The sequence below is a fragment of the Stylophora pistillata genome, chromosome 10 (genome assembly GCF_964205215.1).
Source record: "Stylophora pistillata chromosome 10, jaStyPist1.2, whole genome shotgun sequence".
NCBI classification, from domain to species: domain Eukaryota; kingdom Metazoa; phylum Cnidaria; class Anthozoa; order Scleractinia; family Pocilloporidae; genus Stylophora; species Stylophora pistillata.
In genome coordinates, this window is record NC_142528.1 from 3,415,384 (window position 1) to 3,435,946 (window position 20,563).

General features: G+C 38.1%; 3 protein-coding genes across 3 annotated transcripts in view; all 3 read right to left on the bottom strand.

The window, feature by feature from the left end:
- The window catches only part of LOC111324731 (alpha-L-fucosidase), a 78,084-nt gene that overhangs the window by 26,049 nt on the left and 31,472 nt on the right, over window positions 1-20,563 (bottom strand). The window lies entirely within an intron of this gene.
- Window positions 1,703-20,563, bottom strand: part of LOC148721430 (melanocyte-stimulating hormone receptor-like) — a 28,991-nt gene continuing 10,130 nt past the window's right edge. Inside the window, exon 3 of the mRNA XM_088734984.1 lies at window positions 1,703-2,694. The gene's annotated coding sequence lies outside the window, so the exon portion shown is untranslated. The remainder of the gene's footprint in view (window positions 2,695-20,563) is intronic.
- Window positions 2,692-6,308, bottom strand: LOC148721431 (melanocyte-stimulating hormone receptor-like). Its single transcript, XM_088734985.1, has 2 exons — window positions 6,198-6,308; window positions 2,692-4,123 (listed from the first exon to the last, which is right to left on the bottom strand). Exon 2 carries the CDS (start codon window positions 4,120-4,122, stop codon window positions 3,181-3,183), a length of 942 nt encoding a protein of 313 aa, XP_088591111.1. The 5' UTR covers window position 4,123; window positions 6,198-6,308; the 3' UTR covers window positions 2,692-3,180.

Genomic DNA, 20,563 nt, shown 5'->3' on the forward strand with positions numbered 1-20,563 from the left:
TCACAGGAAACTGTGTGGTGAACAAGAACAAGAAGGTTCCCTTCTGTGCTGTTGGTGGTGATACTGCGTTGGAACACCTCAATCGATCTATGAAAGTTTCTGGTGGGCTTGTAGGAATCACTTTGAATGAGAGCGCACGAGCCAAGTTTTTCCTCATTGCCCCAGAACTAGCCCGACTCACAGCAGAAGCCAGGGCAATGGCGGGTCTCGTTCCGGAACGTGCACACCATCAAGAACTAAACTCAGCTGTTTTGACGCATGAAGATAACAGCATAAATAAGTTGACCGAGACAATCAAGACCTTCACCAATCCCTTTTCATCAGACCTTAGCACCAACACCGATCTGTACAAGTTGGTCACAAACGGTTGTGATGAATGAGAAAACGAAGAAAGATCTTGTTAATAAGAGTGAAGAAGGGAGAAAGCTATTCAGTTCTTTTGTACAAGATAGGATCAAGACAGGAAAGATCAACCTCGCACTCGTCAAGTTGACTGTTCTTTCTTGCATTTCTATTCTGTACTATGTCAAACACTCTTCTGTGTTGGTGGCGAAGAGCGCTTAGTGATGAACCGCGACCACCCGACGGGGAGCTACGGATAACAACCTTTGTTGACGAAAGGCCGGTGATCAAAATTCTGTATCAGTAAGATCCGCACTAGTCCTAGTTATCTCAAAATGTTTTAATTAAAATTCGAAAAAAGCATTCGCGTCCTTTTTCTCGAATTAAAAAAAATTCTGAAATTTAAGTAAAAGAGTTTTGAATTTCCTATATTTCATGAAACGAGCCTCTACTTTACATATTGGGATTGTCTAATATGCCAATGCATAGTGGGGGCAGCGAGACTCACAACTCAGGTTTCAAAACGGGTTTCTAGAATCAAATTAAGATTATCTATTTAAACAGTGAACTGAGGGGATGACAGTCTGGAAAATTTGTTCCAATGAAGTGTGTCAGATCATCATACGTCACTGAGAAAAATGAAAGGGTTATTTTTTTCATTTTGTTTTTGTGAAAAATTGAAATGAGACCGTAACCTTACTGTAGTCCCAAGTTTCTAAGTACCAACTGATTTCCCTTCAAGAAAAAATATCTTTGTTTCAACGCAAAGATCTGAAGCATTAATACTTCCTCTGCCTAGTGGAAATGACGCAAAAGAACTTGATTACATACTTTAATCATTTCCGTCAAGAAAAACAAAAACAAAAAGTCATGTGGAGAATTGTCAGCGTAGCGTAACTGTTCTGGACATTTTTGAAAACACGACGGCTACAGGAAAAAGAATGAAACCAGTTCTAAAACGCTTGGGTATACCAATTAACTTGGGTATACCAATTAACTGATAAGCCGCTATTGAAAGAACTTCCGTAACTATCGCGTAGGAAGTTTACTCTGAACTACCATTCACTTTAATTAATGGCAACGCACTCACGATTAAAGTGTGCCTCAGAGTTTGGTCTAGCTTGACCAATAGGAACACAGTACAACTTTAAGAAGAACGACTTTCGGCTACAGGTGTGCGGAAAAACCTGCGAGGCACTGAAAACTTAAGCGATATTGATTATTCAGAATTCATCGGTGGTTCTCCGAAAGGCTAAGCCCCATTTACTCCACTTTGATAATAACTTCAGACTCAGATTGTCATCATGAAAAACGGTTTATTTAAAGGAATATTTGGATTGAGGCGCGTTGAGAAAAAAAACTTTACACCATATACGCTTTGCATGAAGTATGTCAGTGTCAGTTAAAGAAAAGTAATCACCTATGAGGCTTCAAATATGCTATCTTCATTTTCTACTGAACGTGCAAAGGTTTTATCAAACACTCAGATCCGAACACAACGAAGATTGTCACATAAACCCACTTTCAATGTTTTTTTTTAATGGCGTATTGAGCATCAGTAACCCACAAATCTAGCTGACAAAATCCGATCAAAACCAGAAGGGTATAGATAAGATTCTTATTGGAGCACTTATTAAAATTAGGATTTTTATGTATTTATGTGTCTTATGATAGAACGAAATAATTTGGATATATCAACAAAGTTGAAGTGGTAAATTGGCCACCGTAACGATTACAAAAGCTGACGTTTGGAGCGTTAGCCCTTCGTCGGAGCGAATAGAGGCATTTAAAAGTGCCTGGTTGGTCATTAGTGTGAAAAGAACTTTTGACCAAAAAATTGCCTATGTTTTTCTCGCGTTTGAATGAAATGAGCGGAGGCTGCGAAAAGATAGTGCTTGTCTCTGGATCGTTTTGAAGTAATTTAAAGTTCTTAAGAATGATGGATTTAACTGAGTGGTTGTGAGGGTGAAACGCGAGAGTGAATGGAATGCGGTCGGAATCTTCCTTATGCGACGTTTGTAGTGCTGAATGTCGATCAATAAGTTGGGCGCGGCGGTGACCCGCTTGAACGACAGAAACAGGGTAACCACGTTTATCGAAAAACTGGCACATTCACTCTGATTTGTGGTGGAAATATCGGGACCTAAACGATCCATTAAGATCACCGATCACGTTACATGCACCTCTGCCAATGTAATCTATTGCATAACTTGCACTTATTGCAAAAAGATATACATCGGTGAAACAGACAGAAGACTAGGTGACCGATTCCGAGAACACCTTCGAGACGTGGAAAGGAATGACAAGGACACATCGAAACCAGTCGCTAGACATTTTAATTTACCTAATCATCTAAGTAACATATGGCAATCTGCGGTCTTTCCTTACACTTAGGTAGCACGGAAAGCCGTAAAAACCTTGAACAAAAGCTCATCTTTCAAACCGGCAGTCTAAATCCCACAGGGATCAACGAACGCTTTTCATTCCACTAATTTATTCTTGTTTTTCTCGTTGCCATGTTCCCACCAATAACGTAGCTCCATTCTCTGCCTTTAAAAGCACACACAACCCACAATTCCTCTATTCGCTCCGACGAAGGGCTAACGCTCGAAACGTCAGCTTTTGTAATCGTTATGGTGGCCAATTTACCACTTCAACTTTGTTGATATATCCAAATTATTTCGTTACTCCCACCGACGTAGCCCCAAACAGTTTCTTTCGAAACTATCAGCCTTTATGACAGAACGCATTATTTTTCATAACGATATTTGTTATAAGTGCGGTACACAGTACTAAAAATGTACTAATTACTAAGTCAAGATTTAAGGTCACAACGCCTCAACTTTCCTGTAAATTTCTCGTAGTGTGGATGCCATGTGCTGTTCTTGTTCTTTCTTGCGAAGATCTTGTTGGCACTGATTCTGATGCCGACTTGCATGGGAATATGTTCCGTAGTACGTCCATCATGGTTTGACGAATTGGTCTTATCCTCCAACAGTAAATAACAGGATTTAATGAAGAGTTGAAAAACATAACGGTCCGTGAGTAGTGAAGGAAACTGTCTGCACTTCCATGTATTGCAATGAAAATTATACAACAATACATTGGCAAATAACAAACTAAAACTACAAGATACACATACAGTGTACTTACTGCAGATTTTCTCGGCTTTGTAGCACTCTCTACCTGGCTATGCTGTGCTACTTGCTGTACATGTAAGCTTGCCTGGATTTGGTTTCTGTGGCGTTTGATAGCTTGATATAGTCTAAAATTAACAACTGTCATGCAAACGAAACAAAGACTCCAAATTATTGCGACGAAGGAGAAGGCTGTATACGCCTTCCTCCAAATCCAAACTAGCGAAATACCCACACTTGATATCCATGTCACGATCACTGCACCAACAACGCGTTTGTTAGTCACAAGCTCCTGATATCTGAGATGAAGATGAACAGCAAGGAACCTGTCTATACTCAAAGCCATGACGCTGAGAAGTGAAGCGGTGCATAGAGCACATACGATGACCAGTAGCAGGGTGGATGCCAAGGAATTCTCCGAGGTGTTTTGCTTGGACAAAATGACAATTAGCAGGATGTACAATGGCTGAGCTAACAAACCAGCGATAAGATCAGAAACTGCAAGACTCAGGAGAAGTGTTTTGAAAGGTCCTGGTAAAGAAGAAGTTTTCCTCATCGCGTAGATTGTACAAGTGTTGAACACAGTGGTGGTGAAAGATGTTATGGCGTTCAAGACGAGATTAACGATGTACCAGACTTCCATTCTGTGGTCAAAAAGAAAACTACTGTGAGAATCGCCACAGAGAAGTTTAGAGTTAACTGACTTCCAGCTTTCTGACTGGAGATCGTCATCCCATTGATCCTGTAGTTTTCGCTCCCTTATAGCCAACGATATCACATATCACATAAAACGACCACCTGTTACTTTCTGTTCTCATAAAATTTACGTAAAAACAGGTGAAATATTTGCTTAGCTTTATATTGCCTATACCCGGTAGTATGTGAATGACTGAACTCTCTTCAGTTCAAAGTTAATAAATGGCAAGATGAATGACCTTCTCTCCTTAAATGATTTAACGACTGGTTCATGCTTAGCGTGCGTTTATTGAAGTATAAATTGTTCCGTTTTATTTCGGAATACCTGTCACAATTTGTAATAAAATTAATAAAGCTTGTCGCACTCTGTTTTAAAAAAGCTGCCATACTTTATAACAAAGCTTGTCGCACTTTGTAACAGCTCGGTCTTTCTGTGGAAGTGCAGATAGTGTCCGTTATGGCGTAAGTCCTGTATCACCATCTTCGTCAGTATTATTAATTTTCTTATCGTAGTACTGAACCTCAAGATGCTGAGCTAATTAAGAAAAAAACAAAACAAAACAAAAAAAACAAAAAAAAAACAAAAAAAAATAGGGCGTAATAACGTAACCTATGTTCCTACCGGGATTATAACTTTCTATAATATACAACGTGCAGAAGTGGTGGGAAACTAATAAAAATAATTAAAACAGCTCGTGTTCCTTTAAAAACCTAATTTGAAAACGACGTCTTAACATTTGCTAGAAAGACTGGCCACTGGTTACTATCAATTTTGCTAACTATTTACAATCTATTAGCTATCGTTGGATCTACTTGCGCTCCGACCGTCTATACCGAGTTTATTATAAAGTAAGCCAACTTAATTTATTACAAAAGGTAATGGCGTGTTAGAAAAAAATATGACAGCTTTTTAATGACAAAGCGAGACTATTTTATTATAATGTGCGACAATTTCATTTCAAAGTGAGATGATTATTACAAAGAGCTACAGAACACGGATGCACACAGGAACTTTAGAGAGCGCCATAGAAGCTTAAAAGTTGCTCGAGGCATAGCCGACAGCGATTATAGCTTCTCTAGCTTCTCGCAGCTGAATAGGACTGGAACGTTGCAGCCAAATTTGACTGCATACGCCACGATATATCCGCGCGGCCGTAGGTATTAAGAGTTTTATACCATTGTAACTGAATAGGAGTGACATTGGACAAACACACGTGCTGTGTTATAATGCATTTTAGGGTATGCACTTTGTAAGAAGCATTACGGATTTTTATTTAAATCTATTTGCATACTGTTGAGCACCAAATAAACGGAATTTGTAATTCAGAATCAGAAGCAGATGTGAGTTTCTTAAGTTAGAAATACATTTATTGAGGTTTTGACAATTTGTTAACCTCGAGGTTCCCTTGCTGGACTCGTGAAATGGCTGAAATTTTGCGCAATGGAGAAAATTTTGAAACTTTTATATTACTTTAATCAGAACAATTTATTCATCATTGAAATTTTGAGCACGAGTCAGTTCGAGCGGGGGCGAGCTCACCTGCCTTTCTTAAAGATGCACAAAGAAACATTAAAAAAAGGCTGGGAGAAGAGCGTGTTTAGCGAATAGCACACCTAGTCTTAAGCTACGAATAGGGCAACACAAATGATATTTGTTAGTTCCTTCTGTTAGCATTCAATTACCGTGCATGACGAAGAAAGGAAGAGCTTATGTCAAGCTTATATCTTTTTCTATTAGCTTCCGCGATGAAATTTACTCCTTTTAAACAGAAAGAACACTAACATGTTTGTGATAATTTGTCTCTTGTCTCACCTTCACACAAGATAAAGTTGGAGCAAGTGAAACTGATCTCAATACTGATCAATTTTCTAAATGTAGGCGCGTAAATACTGAAAACTTTTCAAAATATTAAGAATCGACTTAGTTCTTTCAAGTCACTCCTATTTACCCTGAATTAAGCTCTTATCGAATAAGTTACGAAAAATTGCTTGCAATTTTCGAAAACCATACATGATAAATACCTTTCAGTTCTCAAAAACTTGAGTAAGAGTCATGTTAAACTTCAGAGTTCCGGTTATCACGGTCGTGTCTTCGTCTGAAAAGCATACTACTGTGCTTTAGGTTTATTCGTGATAGCTTACAAAAACAGCTATAAATAGCTATGGTAACAAAATGTGTTATGAGTTATCATGTCGCCGCGATAATTGGCTATTTTACCAAACAGATTGTTTTTCCATATAATGAGGAAAATGTCTGCGATTCGCTGCGTGTAAGAAGATTGATCATGAACTCATGACAAGAACAAACGATTGAAACAATTTTAGACGATGAATATTCTGCGATAAAAATCCATCACTTGATAACGAGGTTACCCTTGAGTTAATCCAATCAACAAAGTTTTTCTTTCCGGTTTTCTTTGGTTACGAGTTGCATGGGAATATGTTCCGCAGTACGTCCATAATGGTTTGACGAATTGGTCTTATCCTTCAACAGTAAATAACAGGAATCAGTAAGGATTAGAGAAGGAAATTGTCTGCACTTTTACGTCTTACAATGAAAATCATGCTACAAATGACAAACTAAAACTACAAGATGTACTTACAGTGTACTGACTGCAGATTTGCTTGGCTTTGTAGCACTTTCTTTGTGGCTATGCTGTTCTACTTGCTGTACCTATAAGTGAGCGTAAAGTTGGTTTCTGTGCCGTTTTATAGCTTGATATAATCTAAAATTAACAATTGTGATGTAAACGAAACAAAGACTCCAAATTATTGCGACAAAGCAGAAAGCTGTTCATGCCTTCCCCCAAGTCCAAACTAGTGAAATACCAACACCTGATATCCACATTAGAGACCTTAAGTAAACCACGACGGCGACGGCAACGAGGACGTGGAAAAACCAAAAAACCCAGTTAGCAGAACAATAGCTCCGCACGTGTATTTTAAAACTTAGTACATTTCTTAGCCGTCCTTTGCAAAACAACAACGTGACATCACCAAACTTTGCGTCGTCTTTGAACCGAAACCGTGATGGCAAATTATTTTGATTTCCATTTAGAACTCAACGCTACTTTTATACGTTATGTTGAGGTTGAGTTGTGGCGCCGTATGAGATGGTAAATACATGCAGCCATTTCCGAAATTCTGATTAAAAATAGAAATTCATTTTTTAATCGACGTCTTCCTTGGCGTTGCTGTCCTAACTGTTTAAGGTCTCTAATAAGATCATTGCACCAACAAGGCTCCTGATATCTGAGATGGAGATGAGCAGTCAGGAAACTGTCTAGACTCAAAGCCATGACGCCTAGATGTGAAGCGGTGCACAGAGTACATATCATGACCAGTAGTGGGGTGGATGCCAAGGTATCGCCGTCTGCAGTGTTTTGCTTGGACCGAATGACAATAAGTAGGGATATATAATGGCTGAGCTAACAAACCAGCGATAAGGTCAGAAACTGCTTGCGAAACACTATTTGCAGAAAGTATATGCAAAAAAGCCGAGATTAAATTTTTTCATTTCATGGGCTTGAAATCTTTAAGAAAACATTAAAATCCAGCTGAAATGCGATGCGTTTTGCAAAATTTGGCCAAAAAGTGAAAAGTGTGAGCTCTTGTAGAGCTCAACTCAGGCTTAAAAACAAGTCGGGTGCGAGTGATCAGTGAACCAGTCTGTCAGCCAGTCATACGCCAGTCAGTAAGCAATAAGTCCTTCAGTGAACCAGTCAGTTAGCCAGATAGTCAACCAGTCACTCAGCTGGTCATGTACCATTGAGTCAGTGAGTCAGTTAGTCAGTGACTCAGTGAGTCAGTGAGTCAGTTAGTCAGTGAGTCAGTGACTCAGTGAGTCAGTCAGTCAGTCAGCCAGTCAGTTCCCCAGTCAGTTAGCCAATCAGTCACCACTCGGTCAGTAAATCAGTTAGCCAATCAGATAGCCTTGAGGTGCCGGTGAGACACTCAACCAATTAGTCAGACAGTCAGTCGCCATTAACTCAATCAGTCAGTCAGCCAGTCAGTCAACAAGTCAGTCAGCCAGTCAAGTACCAGTGAATCAGCCAGCCAGTATAAGACAACCGTTTAAGTCGCCAGTCGCCAGTCGCTAGCCAGTCAGGCACCAGTCTATTAACCAGTCAGTCAACAGTCCGTCAGCAAGGCAGTCAACCAGTCAGTCAAGGACTTTGAAAGGAGTCGGTAAGGATGAAGTTGTCCTTATCGCGTGAAATCTTGGACTTGATGGCGGTGAAGGATTTCAAGGCGTTCAAGACGAGATTAACGATGTACGAGACTTCCATTCTGTGGTCGTAAAGAAAACTGCTGTGAGCGTTGCCACAGAGATGTTTACAGTACTGTCTCCAGCACCGTTCTCGGGCTGATGAACATGGTCCGCTTTAATGATGAACAGCTGCTCACAGAAATTATTCTTAAGAATTGGTTTTGTTTGCTTGATACTAAAATTACCGCACCCTTTTATCTGCTGATACCACGTCAAGTCTATGCCTTTTTCTATCCTCACAAAATCAAGATCAACAGGAGAAGTTTCTGTAGTTTTTCCATCGCTAATATCTTATAATATTTCAATGACTGTTTTTCCTCTTTCTTTTTGAATGAAGTTTGTCAAATTCAGTTTGTACTTCAGAGTAGGAATCAAATAGTGGACTGAAATTTTCGAAAGTTAGGATTACATTTAAATGTCTTTTGTATGTTATTTTCACGAGTTTGTGGGAAAACTTAATCATGAGAAAAAGAGAATAATTCTGAACTGTTTTATTTTCCCTAAAATCATATTATTCATCGCAGCCGATTGTGAGTACTAGTAAATTCAATCAAGGGCGGGTTCACCTGCCCTACTTAAAATTAGCTTTTTCCAATGAATAAACAATCGCCGCCCGAAACCCATTAAGAAAGCTTTAGGAAAGAGTGTACTGAGAGAAGAAGTGCACTTTGGCTTAAGTCAACTACTATACGTTTATTGCATTCTGTTTGTATATCTGTATCAGTGGCCAAAGACGAGGAAGAAAACTTTCAAACTCATAATTATTATTTCTGCTTTAATTAAGTTTGCTCCATTAAAGACATTTCTCGGAAGAGGAACGTGTTGTGACGTTTTTAACATAATTTATATTTTGGTTCATTGACATCTCTGTCGATTGCAGTATAAAAGTCCTTTTTTTCTTCTCAGTCGAATTGCGAGTGAACTGAGCATATATTTAAGAGAATACTCATAATTATTATTTCTGCTTTAATTAAGTTTGCTCCATTAAGACATTTCTCGGAAGAGGAGCCTGTTGTGACGTTTTTAAGATAATTTATGTTTTGGTTCATTGACATCTCTGTCGCTTGCAGTATAAAAGTCCTTTTTTCTTCTCAGTCCAATTGCGAGTAAACTGAGTATATATTTAAGAGAATACATTTTTATGTTTTCGTAGTGATAGCAAGAAAGTATATTATCTGGATGAAATTAATCATTTTCCTTTTCAGGGCAACTTTCGATTTAAATGATTTTTATGGTCTTTTTATTTACTCAGGGAGTGAAACTGATTTGAATGCGGAACAAGCTTTTTCTATATTTGGACTTTAGTAGACACTACTGTCTGCCCTATTAAACATTCATGAAGCTGCGGGAAGTTTTCGAAAATATACACCTAATAGATATTTTCTCAAGACGACCTGAACGGATATCATCACCCGCTCAGGATGTTCAGGTGCCTATCATTGTCGCTGACAACAAAACGTCCTTCTAAGCACGCTCATTCGCCTCACTATATTATGAAATGTTACTCCTGGGTTCTAGGGCTCTTCTTAGACTTTCTCAGTCTTTTTTTCTGTTTAATGTGATCGCGGCAGCTTTATTCAGTTAAATTATGGGATTTACTCTGTATATTAACTTTTTATGTGTTTTTTTTTTTTTTTTTTAAACTATGTTGGGTGTTCATTTTCGGGTAAAATAGTTGAGTGATCAGTTTTAGTTCGGCTTTTTCTACGATGAAAGAATTTTACAGACTAGACAAGCCCCGCGCTATTTATTCAGAGAAAAAGGATTAATTGGTCTCCGAATGCATTTATGATATACGTATGTGAAGTAGATTATGATGGCTGCACACGTCGAGATCGATTTTTCAGCGGAAATAATCAACCTCACTTTTCTGCCCCTTGGAAACACTTATGGCAGGGACAGTCACACTCAGACGATAGTAATCTGAGCGCACATTCTACTGAAAAACACGAGGGTAGTGCGTGTGTTATACTGCGGGTTTTTTATTCTGCGATTCAGTTTTCCATGAAAGTAAATGACTCATATTTTGAGTAAGGGATAATTTGTTCTTCCATAATATATATGGGCTTTCGATTGAGGCTCTATTCAGCTGTAAGAAAATAAACAAAATACCGTTTTTACTTCAAAATATTTAATAATTTTCTTAGTGATCTTAGAAACAGGCTTGTAAGGATGAAAGCGTACTCTTTGCATTTCCCTAACTCAGTATATATCGCGCTCTACTTTTATGTATCGAGCACTGTAAAACGGAAAAATCGAAATGCAGACTTCTTAATAATATTTTTGTGTGGGAAGAGGGTTGTTTGGTATAATAAGCGGTGGGCTGTGTAGGCGGAGAGTTGGCTTGAATGTCAATAAACTGCGGGTATGTTTGGTCAATTTAAACCGAAATATTTTGTAAGGATGGGTGCCATTCACAAAACCTAAAAACAAACGAAACAAAGGGGTGCATTACTCATAACTGAAGAAATTTGATCCAACTATGATCACTAAGTCCTCTGGGGTAATTAAAACCGAATAACATTTTCAAGGCCCGTCTAAACGCACGCAACATTTCAACGCAACATTGTTGGATCGTGCGATAAAAAATGTTGTGAAGAACCTGGCCAAACGAGAGAAATATTTTGCAACATCCAAAAATGTGGCACCAAAAATTTGACCGCTTCAAACAACACCAACCAACAATTTAATGGGCTGGCCAAAGGTGTGGAACACGTTGCGCGCAACAACGTTGCAAGATCTTGCGTTAAATTTTGATAGCGTTTGGCCGAGCCTAAGTTTCATGATGATTCTGATTTTTACATAATCGATGCCAAATAAAGACTTTTCTAAATACAAATGTTCTAGGCATTATCCGGTTAGTGGGTTTCCTCTTATTTGTTTATGTCCAATAACTGCTGCGAGAACTACGAGACGTGTGTGTATCTAATCTCATTTGGATTCGTTTAAGAAGGAAGGGTCAGATAATATATTCTGGATCTTTATTTGTTTAATGATTTGTGAACCCGAAGTGTAAAACAACCTTTAAAAAAGCGTAAATTGAAAATATAAAAGCTTCCACTGGAGGAAAAGCGACAGAATTGAAAAAAAAAAAACACTTTCCCTGAATTCATTTCGTCAGGGAGTTGTCGGCGTCTACTGTGGAAGCAACTAAAAGGTCAATTCAAAGTTTAATTATATGGTTTTTGGCTGAGCGACAACGCTGTATCAGTCAAAAGTTCTTTGTCTTTCCATCGATGCAAAATTACTGAGCCATGAGGTGGTTTTTGCTTGTTTTTTTTTTTTATGTGATAGCTCTCTAATATATTGTAGAACTAGAAAACGTAGATAGCTGAAGCTCTTTATTCTAATTCCAATTATCACCATGCTTAACATTTGTATTCAAATTACGTAGAAATTTCCTTTTTAAGATATGTACGATAGCAACCGTCACGCTTTGATGTGTTCCTTTTCATGTTGCATCTAAATTAGGCTATCATAAATACAAAGCACTTCTTTTCTGTGCCAATGTCGTTAGCAGAGGAGCAACAGCAAAAATTGCACCAATATTCTCGTTTAGACAGGCTCCCTACGGTGATTTTTTCCTTATTACTAGAGATCAATTTTGAATATTACAAGTAAACCATTTTATTACTACTTTATGCAGGCTGTTAGTTCAAAAAGCTTATCAAGTTGTGTTATTGTATCCACTCACATAATAACTGTCAGGTGCAATAGCCATAGGAGTTCGACTTGTTATTTTTCTGTGTCGCTCACTTTCCGCACAGGTGTATATTTTTGAGAGTGTTAATGATGGTGTGTCGAATGTGCCTCATACTCCAACAGTAAATAATGGGGTTTAGCGATGAATTCATACACACAAGAGTCCAACTGTAAAGCCTAAAAGTTTTCAAAGCAACGCTACGCTCGTTAGTGGCAGTAGTAGCAATACTAGTGCAGTATTCAGGCAAATTACAGACCAAGTACACAAGATACACGTAAAATGTAGTAATAGCAATTTTCCTTATCCTTGCGGTTTGTTCCATGTCACCGTCATCCTGCTCGGCTCGCCGCACTCGCAAGGACTGAATTTCCCTCGTGTGGCGCCGTACAGCAAAATAAATCCTGCAGTAAACTAATCCTGTGCACATAAAACAGAACCCAAGGACAACAGGAAGGAAAATCACAAGGGAGGGGGGTATCCAAAAATGTCCAGATACTCCAAGAAATACACTGAACATCCAGATTGATATCGCAGCCAAAACAGAGTGTCTGTGGGTGATAAGCTCCTGATATCTGAGATGAAGATGTACAGCCAGGAATCTGTCCATGCTGAGGGCGAAAACAGTGAGAATTGAAACTATGGAGAGGGTATCCGCGATGGCAAGCATGGCTTTATTTGTTGATTCGTCAACAGGATCGGCGCTTTTCAACCCTCTAACTAAAAGCACAACGTAATAAGGTTGTACAAATATACCAACACCAAGATCTGAGATAGCAAGACTCAGTAGAAATGTTCTTAACGGCCCCGGTAGCGACGAGGTTTTTCTCATTGCGTAAATTGTTATGATGTTCAATGTGATGGCGGTGTAGGATAACAATGCGTTGAGCACACAATTGGCGACCATTGATGAACGATCGGGACCCTCAGCGCTTGTCATTGTTTAGGACGCAAATGAAGACCAAACGCGTGGATAGTCGAACAGAAGACTAACAGTGGACAAAATGGTAACTTCTCGAGAACGAAAGCAGCTTTAAATTATCTATGACTTCCCGCCGATCTTGACTGATGAATTTTGATATTAATTGCCATCTACCAAACCATTTGGGGGCCTACCTCCCATGATCCTGCAAATATAAATTTGGGAAAACCTTTTTCTCGTAATATGCCCTCCAAGTACGATGTTTATAAAGCAAGGGAGAAGGCCAGTTGATGAAGACTTTGAGATTTTTTATTTCTCGCTTGTTTTTGTTTTATATGAACAGCGGAAAATGAAATGAAAATCGAATTGCCTTTTGAATTTACATAATGACAACAAGGTCAGTTTGAATTCTCTTACGCGGAAGTATTTCGTAAGGTTGAATTTCCATTGAAAACCCATTCTGTTTATAAACAATGATAATCGATCACTATACGCGATAAATTTGCTGAAACCGGCAGTTTCAAAAGCGAGATTCACTGACTTTGATGGTCAGATGGTCTATGCAAATTTGTTATGCCCCGATAATCGATAATTTTACGCGATAAATTTACTGAAAATCGATGACAGTTTCAAAAGCGGATTCATTGACTCTGATGGTCAGATGGTCTACAAATTTGATATGCCACGTTTATTCCAAGTTAGAACAAAAGTCAAAATCAATTAGACAATAAGGGTACCTTTGTCCTGATCCCTAAACTGATCACATGGAGGCTTTTTCAAGTGCAACTATGTTCCATTTTAGATGTAGAAATTTTCAGAAGAGTTTATAATAGTTTGATGTGCATGAACGATATTTCCGCGTAAGATCACTGAAACTTAAAGATGTTCTGACAGATGGTTTAAATGTTTTGAGTTGTAAAGTCATATATAACTCAGTTTTGATTGATCTCCACAGTGAAATGTATTATGATTTTTAGGTAGTTTGGTCTGGTGGTCCGGCTCCAGGGTTGAGGAAGTTTATACAAAGTCTTTCAAGGAGTATGCAAGACTATGTCATGTTAAACGTCACTCTTTTGTATTAAAAAAAACAGTATATCGTTGTGATCTCGCTCACTTGTAACTTTGGAGCTTCTGAATTGTTTTCCTCTTCACACGACCCAACAAGTATCTTCAAATATGGAAAATTCTGGCAAAATAATTAATTTTAGAAGCAACCTTTCAACGTCCTTAAGGTATCGCACTACTTTTATTTTGAATTTACTCGAGCTCAAATTAATTGACCATCTTCGCAGATAAAAATATCTGAAACAATTAGCTTTCTTTCAGTGACTGAGCAAGTGTAATTTATCGCATCCTGCTGTTTCTAATTGACCTGTAAAGTGGGCGGAGTTTTCTAATCTTGCCCGCGTTAGAGTGTTGCTAGCACATCCAAGCTTAAAAAAATATCAATCTTCGCAAATTCACCAGTATTGAGAAGACTATATGCAATAAAACGCGACCAATATCATTTATTTGTTTTGTTGGAGATGAACGAATGCAAACAATCATAAGTTTCAGTGGACTTAAATGAGGGTGCAAAAGATTAACATCTTGTTCAGAAATTGATAAACAATCAGTCGTGTGTTCATTTGGCATGTCGGAAGATCAAAGGAGACCTAAACGGAGGCATTAGCATAATAACCTCAGAATTGGTAAATTTTGTCTTGAAACAGAGTGTATTGAGTTTCACGCCTTGTACCATACCCAAATTCTGCCAAAACTACTTTGTTTCATTAAAACCCTCCAAGGTTTGAGAGTTTCCGGGTTTTAACTGCGTATTGTTCTTTTTAAAGACAGAATGGCCCCTAAGTGTAATAGCCTGTCGACTGAATTCATATTAAAAAATCGATAACATTCCCCGTGAGTGTGTGCTTAAGCCTCGTAGTGTGTTTCTTGTACAGACACGTTACCCAATCTTAGTTGATTGTTTTTTTTTCTTCCTTTTTCTTTTGTTGTTTTGAGAGTTTCCGGGTTTTAACTGCGTATTGTTCTTTTTAAAGACAGAATGGCCCTTAAGTGTAAAAGCCTGTCGACTGAATTCATATTAAAAAATCGATAACGTTCACCGTGAATGTGTACTTAAGCCTCGTAATGTGTTTCTCGTACAGACATGCTACCCACTCTTAGATGATTGTTTTTTTTTCTTCCTTTTTCTTGCATATTAAAAATGTAAGGTTTACCTACGAGTATCAGCCCCTGATCAGTTCGTCAGCATAATAATTATCAACTATGATGATTCTCTGATCGATCCGCTTGAGCAGTTGTATTTAAATGAGAACGTGACTCTTCCCTGTATTTTGTCCGATCAGTGGGTTGACAAAATTCTGAAGGTTATTCTACAAGAAGAAGGTCAATTAGGCGCCGTACCACATAACCGTTGACTATTTTCAGTAGGTAATACGGAAATGCCTTGGTTAGTTAAGAAATAGCACAAGATCATGATGATAATCACAAAGATTTACAATTCATTGGCCCTCCAACTAAAAAAATTATATAATAAATACAAGATACAAATGCAAAAAACCATGTAAAGAATGATATAAACCACTAAAGATATGGTCGATGCTCTTTAAGACAACTGATTTCAAGTCTACAAGGAATTAAGCTCAAGGAATGTATTAAAACTAACCAAAGGTCATTTCTAGTGGACAAAGCTCCGAAACAAGTAGAATTCCAAGTTGTGGATTGTTGCATTATCTTAGCAAGTAGTAACTTCCTGCCGCCTTTAGTGTAACAATTGAATTTTGGACAAGAACCACTCGTAAGTATACTGCATCAAAAAGAAAGGACATGCCTTTTATTTCTTTACCCATGCTCGTGGCCAACGGGGGAAGTAAAATTATTCTCAAACACAGCCGTTGATTTTAACTGGCCCATCGAATAATATAATTGAAGAGTAGGCGATTGTGGTTTCCTCCGCAAAACTTATTCCATCTTCTGGTTAGCACACAAATATGAATGAATTTGCGTATTGCTTTAAGAGCTTTTGATTACATCAGTTGTTGTCGGTAGCAAAAGTACTTGCGTGGACGGAATCATTTGATGGATATGCCAGAGATCTGGAAAAATAATCCTTTCGGATCCGGGTTGTAGTGATTGCCGAGTTGCATGATGTGATATTTTATGCCTGAGTTTAGTTTGTATTCATATACGTTATGTTTGTGTAATGCCTTTAAGATTATTACCTCTCAGTTTTCCCAGTGGCCATGGTGGGGAAGTTAAAAGAGTTACTAACAATATAATTACATGATAAATAGTGAAAATTTTTAAATAAGCTTTAGTTAGAACTTAGTGTGACTCTCATTACAACCAATGCAAGGTCAGAAGGGCGATGAGGCACCAAATTCTGGCAAAACTTCTTATCAAGCTCGGTTGCCATAGGATCATTAGTTATACTGTGTAAATACTCACCTTCCAAATTTGGTTCCAAATCTAAGAAATTCTTAAGGCGTTTGAAAACGGAGACTGATAAGAGGGCCTCACGAGTTTGATATCAGCGAGTTAAAATCAGTAAATTGGGAATATGAATCCTGCTTTTCAAAATTTCGAGTCGTAAGTTTACGACTTAGATCTGTTAGCAGCATTCAAATTAGAATGTAATTACCTTGGCTAGAAAACGGATGGCAATATTAAAAGTGGATGGCTTCTAGTTTTCTACTAATAATATATGTCACCTTTGACAAAAGGGTTTACCATGTCTATTGACAAGCAATCTGTCAAAATCAACACCCACTCAACTTCCTTGAACTTCATCGAAATTGGTAGATTGTTTATAAAAGCTCATCCTAAAAAGAGTATAAAACAGATATTTCTGGGTCACATAAATTTCCGTTCGATGCAAGCCGCAAAACTACCTTTCGAGGTCCATGAAGTATTATGAAAAATGAATATTGGGTACTTTTGAGGTGTTACCTCTAAAAAAACAGATCCGGGCTATTTTGTGATTAATTTCATACGTAACTGCTCCAAGTCACTCCTCGGCATTTTCAATACAGCTACAATTTTCAATTGGACATATTCTGCAAGGCTTAATTGTCAATATTGATTTTTTTTTTTTTTAATTGTTACCGAACAAAGGCTTGAAATCGCCTATCATGACTGAGTCTGTTGACGAATGTTTGACACTTAGAAATTTCTTTCATTTCACTGCTGTTCAGTTGACTTTCCTCAAACAGATCACCTCTCCCTTCTATGGCAGTCTTCTAGAGAGTGTAAACTCAATTATTAGTCGTTCTGATATTGAAATGTCATAATCATCCAGTGAAGAGAAATTTAATTTCTTCGAAGCTTCAACACTTTTTTCCACCTCTAGTATACTACAGAGAAACTTAGCAGTTCAAAGAATCGATAAAGGACTCCTCCAATCGAATACAGATAAATCGAATTTATATTTTTAGTGTAAAAAAAAAAACCGCTGTGAGGTCTTGATTTTACAGTACGACGCTTTGCTTCCGCATTAGACCATGTCACAAACAATACTGCTGACCTGCGCCAGGCATCACCTGTAATCAGTGGGTGGGAATGCTACTGAAATTTCGATTGAGAGTTTCAAAAATGTTACCGGAATCGACTGCTGATAAGCAATCATTCAAAAGTGCGGTTTGAGTGACGAGCTTTAATAATGATAAAATCGAACTTAAACCATTCAACAAATTAAGCCAAAAAGCTAGCATATTTTGAATAAAAAATCTTTCTAGATTAAGTTCTGTGCATTTTTTCAAATGTTGGGTATTCAATATAAATCCTCAACTAGATTTGTAAGTTGTTCTCTGTGTGAAGAGGCTATGTGTTCCTCTGGGGGACCCTCAGGGGGTGACTGATGACGTTAACAGCTATTGTTTTTGTTTTATTATATATTTTTTTACCGATAAGTTACCCGGAAATTGATTCAAACGAACGCCAAGTACTTAGCTAGAGGGCCTTTAATCAGATAACTCTAAAAACGAAAAAGAAAAACAAGCTTTTTTTTTACTTTGAAATAGGAATATGACACGTAAAAACGATAAATTATGAGCATCTCCTGCTTAACATGGCTTCTTAAAGGTGTTGATTTCGTATTTTGCCGAAAGATTATTTTTGTAAGTACACTGAGTGATTCTGTGAGAGTATTGAAAAGATAAATAGATATTCGTTTATACAACTATGAATTTTTTGTCTCATTTTAGTTTGGATTGAATTACTTACACGTTATCCTCTCCTATACCAAAATAATAGGGACTTTAAGAAACCACGACGGCGACGCCAAGGTAGACTTCGATTAAAAAATGAGTTTCTACTCTTAGTTAGAATTTCAAAAATGGATGCAGGAACTTACTGTCTCATACAGCGCCACAGCTCAACTTCAGCATGACGTATAAAGTAGCCGTTGAGTTCCAAATGGAAATTAAAATAATTTGCCGTTGCGGTTTCGGTTCGCAGACGACGCAAATTGTGGCGATTTCACGTTCAAGTTGTTTTGCATAGGACGGCTAAGAAATGTACCAAGTTTCAAAACGCACGTTCTGAGCTATTGTTCTGCCAATTAGATCTCTTTTTTTACCACGTCCTCGTTGCCGTCGCCGTCGTGGTTTCTTAAGGTCCCTAATAATTCACCTCCGCTTCGGTGAACAAATGTTAACTAGTTCCTTTTAACATCAAAGATATATTTATGATGCACGATCCTTCGCAGTAGATGGCGCTATTTATGCAATAGCGAAAATCAGGCCTGAAAAACAGCAGGCCTGTACGGGATTCGAACCACTGACCTCTGCGATACTAGTGCAGCACTCTACTAATTGGTGGTTTGCAACCAATCTCTAGAGACACAGGTAACAATGGTGAAAGGAACAAATGCTGGTGGACGAACAAACGAAGCTAATGAGATATTCATTGTTTACGTCCACCAACATGGCGGCTATGACGTAACGTGCAAACCACCTATTGAGCTAACAAGCCAACTGGGAGCAGGCCGTTAAGTTGATTCGTAATAAACCCGTGATGATAAATCAGATACAATAGATATATGAAGTTCATATGTTTTGCACTAGTATCGCAGAGGTCAGTGGTTCGAATCCCGTACAGGCCTGATTTTTTTCAGGTTTGATTTTCGCTATTGCTTAAATAGCGCTATGTACTGCGAGGATCGTGCATCATATGTATAATATTGTTGATTTAAGTTGTTGTCCTTCTCGAGAATAAAAAGAAAGGTTTGCGAACCACGCAATACTCACGATGCCGGTTTTCTCCTTCCTGGAAAAAGTCCCTCCTAGATGCAATTTAACAATCAAATGTAACTCGTTAAAATGATCAAAAGGTTTCAAATCCGAAAGTACAAAATTGTTTGAAAGTGTACCATTGAGGGCTGGTAAAAGCGAGTTCAAAGCCATCTACACAAAAACGCTTAATCAAATATAGAAAACAGATATGGAGAGAAGAAAATCATGTCTAAAATGTAAGCGTACCTCGCCTCTTCTTGATTCATCTAGAAGACCCCTACAATAGATAAAACCCAATATTTACCAAGTCAATTAAATAGCACAATTTTGGCTTACCTTGAATAGGCTCCATTAAACTAAGAGCATTTGTTTTTGTTTTTGTTTTTGTTCTTTTGTGCGAGTCACCAATAACCAGAGGTGAATAAAACAACTGGTTTCTGTTAACTCTTTGTGACTCATGTGACAAGATAAACTGGAAAGAGAGGCTCTGCTCGTTGCCTGTGATTATAGAGATAGTTTGCAAGATCGGTCTGAGATTTATGGTTGATAGCTTAAAACAAAATCAACATGAAGAAAATGACTAACTTTGGTAATGGCTTCCTTTTTGTTGGTTCTACGGTAGATGATAAGATCGACTGCAAAAATGGATCGAGGTTCTGACCTTTCTGTAGAGAGAAACAGCAAGGTTAACAGTTTTACCCAGGGGACATTCATTGCATACCCAGGGGATATCCATTGTATACCCAGGGGACATTCATTGTATACCCATGGGACACTCCTTGTATACCCAGGGGACATCTATTGTATACCCACCGACTGAATACTTGAATCGAACTCAGTATAAGAATCAAGTAATTCACTTGTCTTTAAAGCATCGCCGGCTTACCTCCTTTTTGTGTATTGTTGTCATTGACTTGATCTTTTTACCTGCGAAAAATGCAGAATCGAGAAATTAGAACAAAAAGTATGGACTCCAACAGCTAAAACTGCAGGAGGGTGTCGGTAATATTCCTATGACAGAGAATCACGTTGGGCAAACAACCTGTCACACTTGACATTGTTTTCTGATTAGCTTAGATTGACTAATTTATCAGTCCTATAACCCCTCTTCGCTGTAAGCATGTTTCAAAAAAGCTTTTTTTCGCTCAGTAACGTCACGTTGCTTATTAATCTATTCTTCTATTGATTTCATCCTGTATTCTTTTCATTCTACCTGTGCATAGGATATATTAGTGGTGCTCACATGATTGGGCATGATCCTCC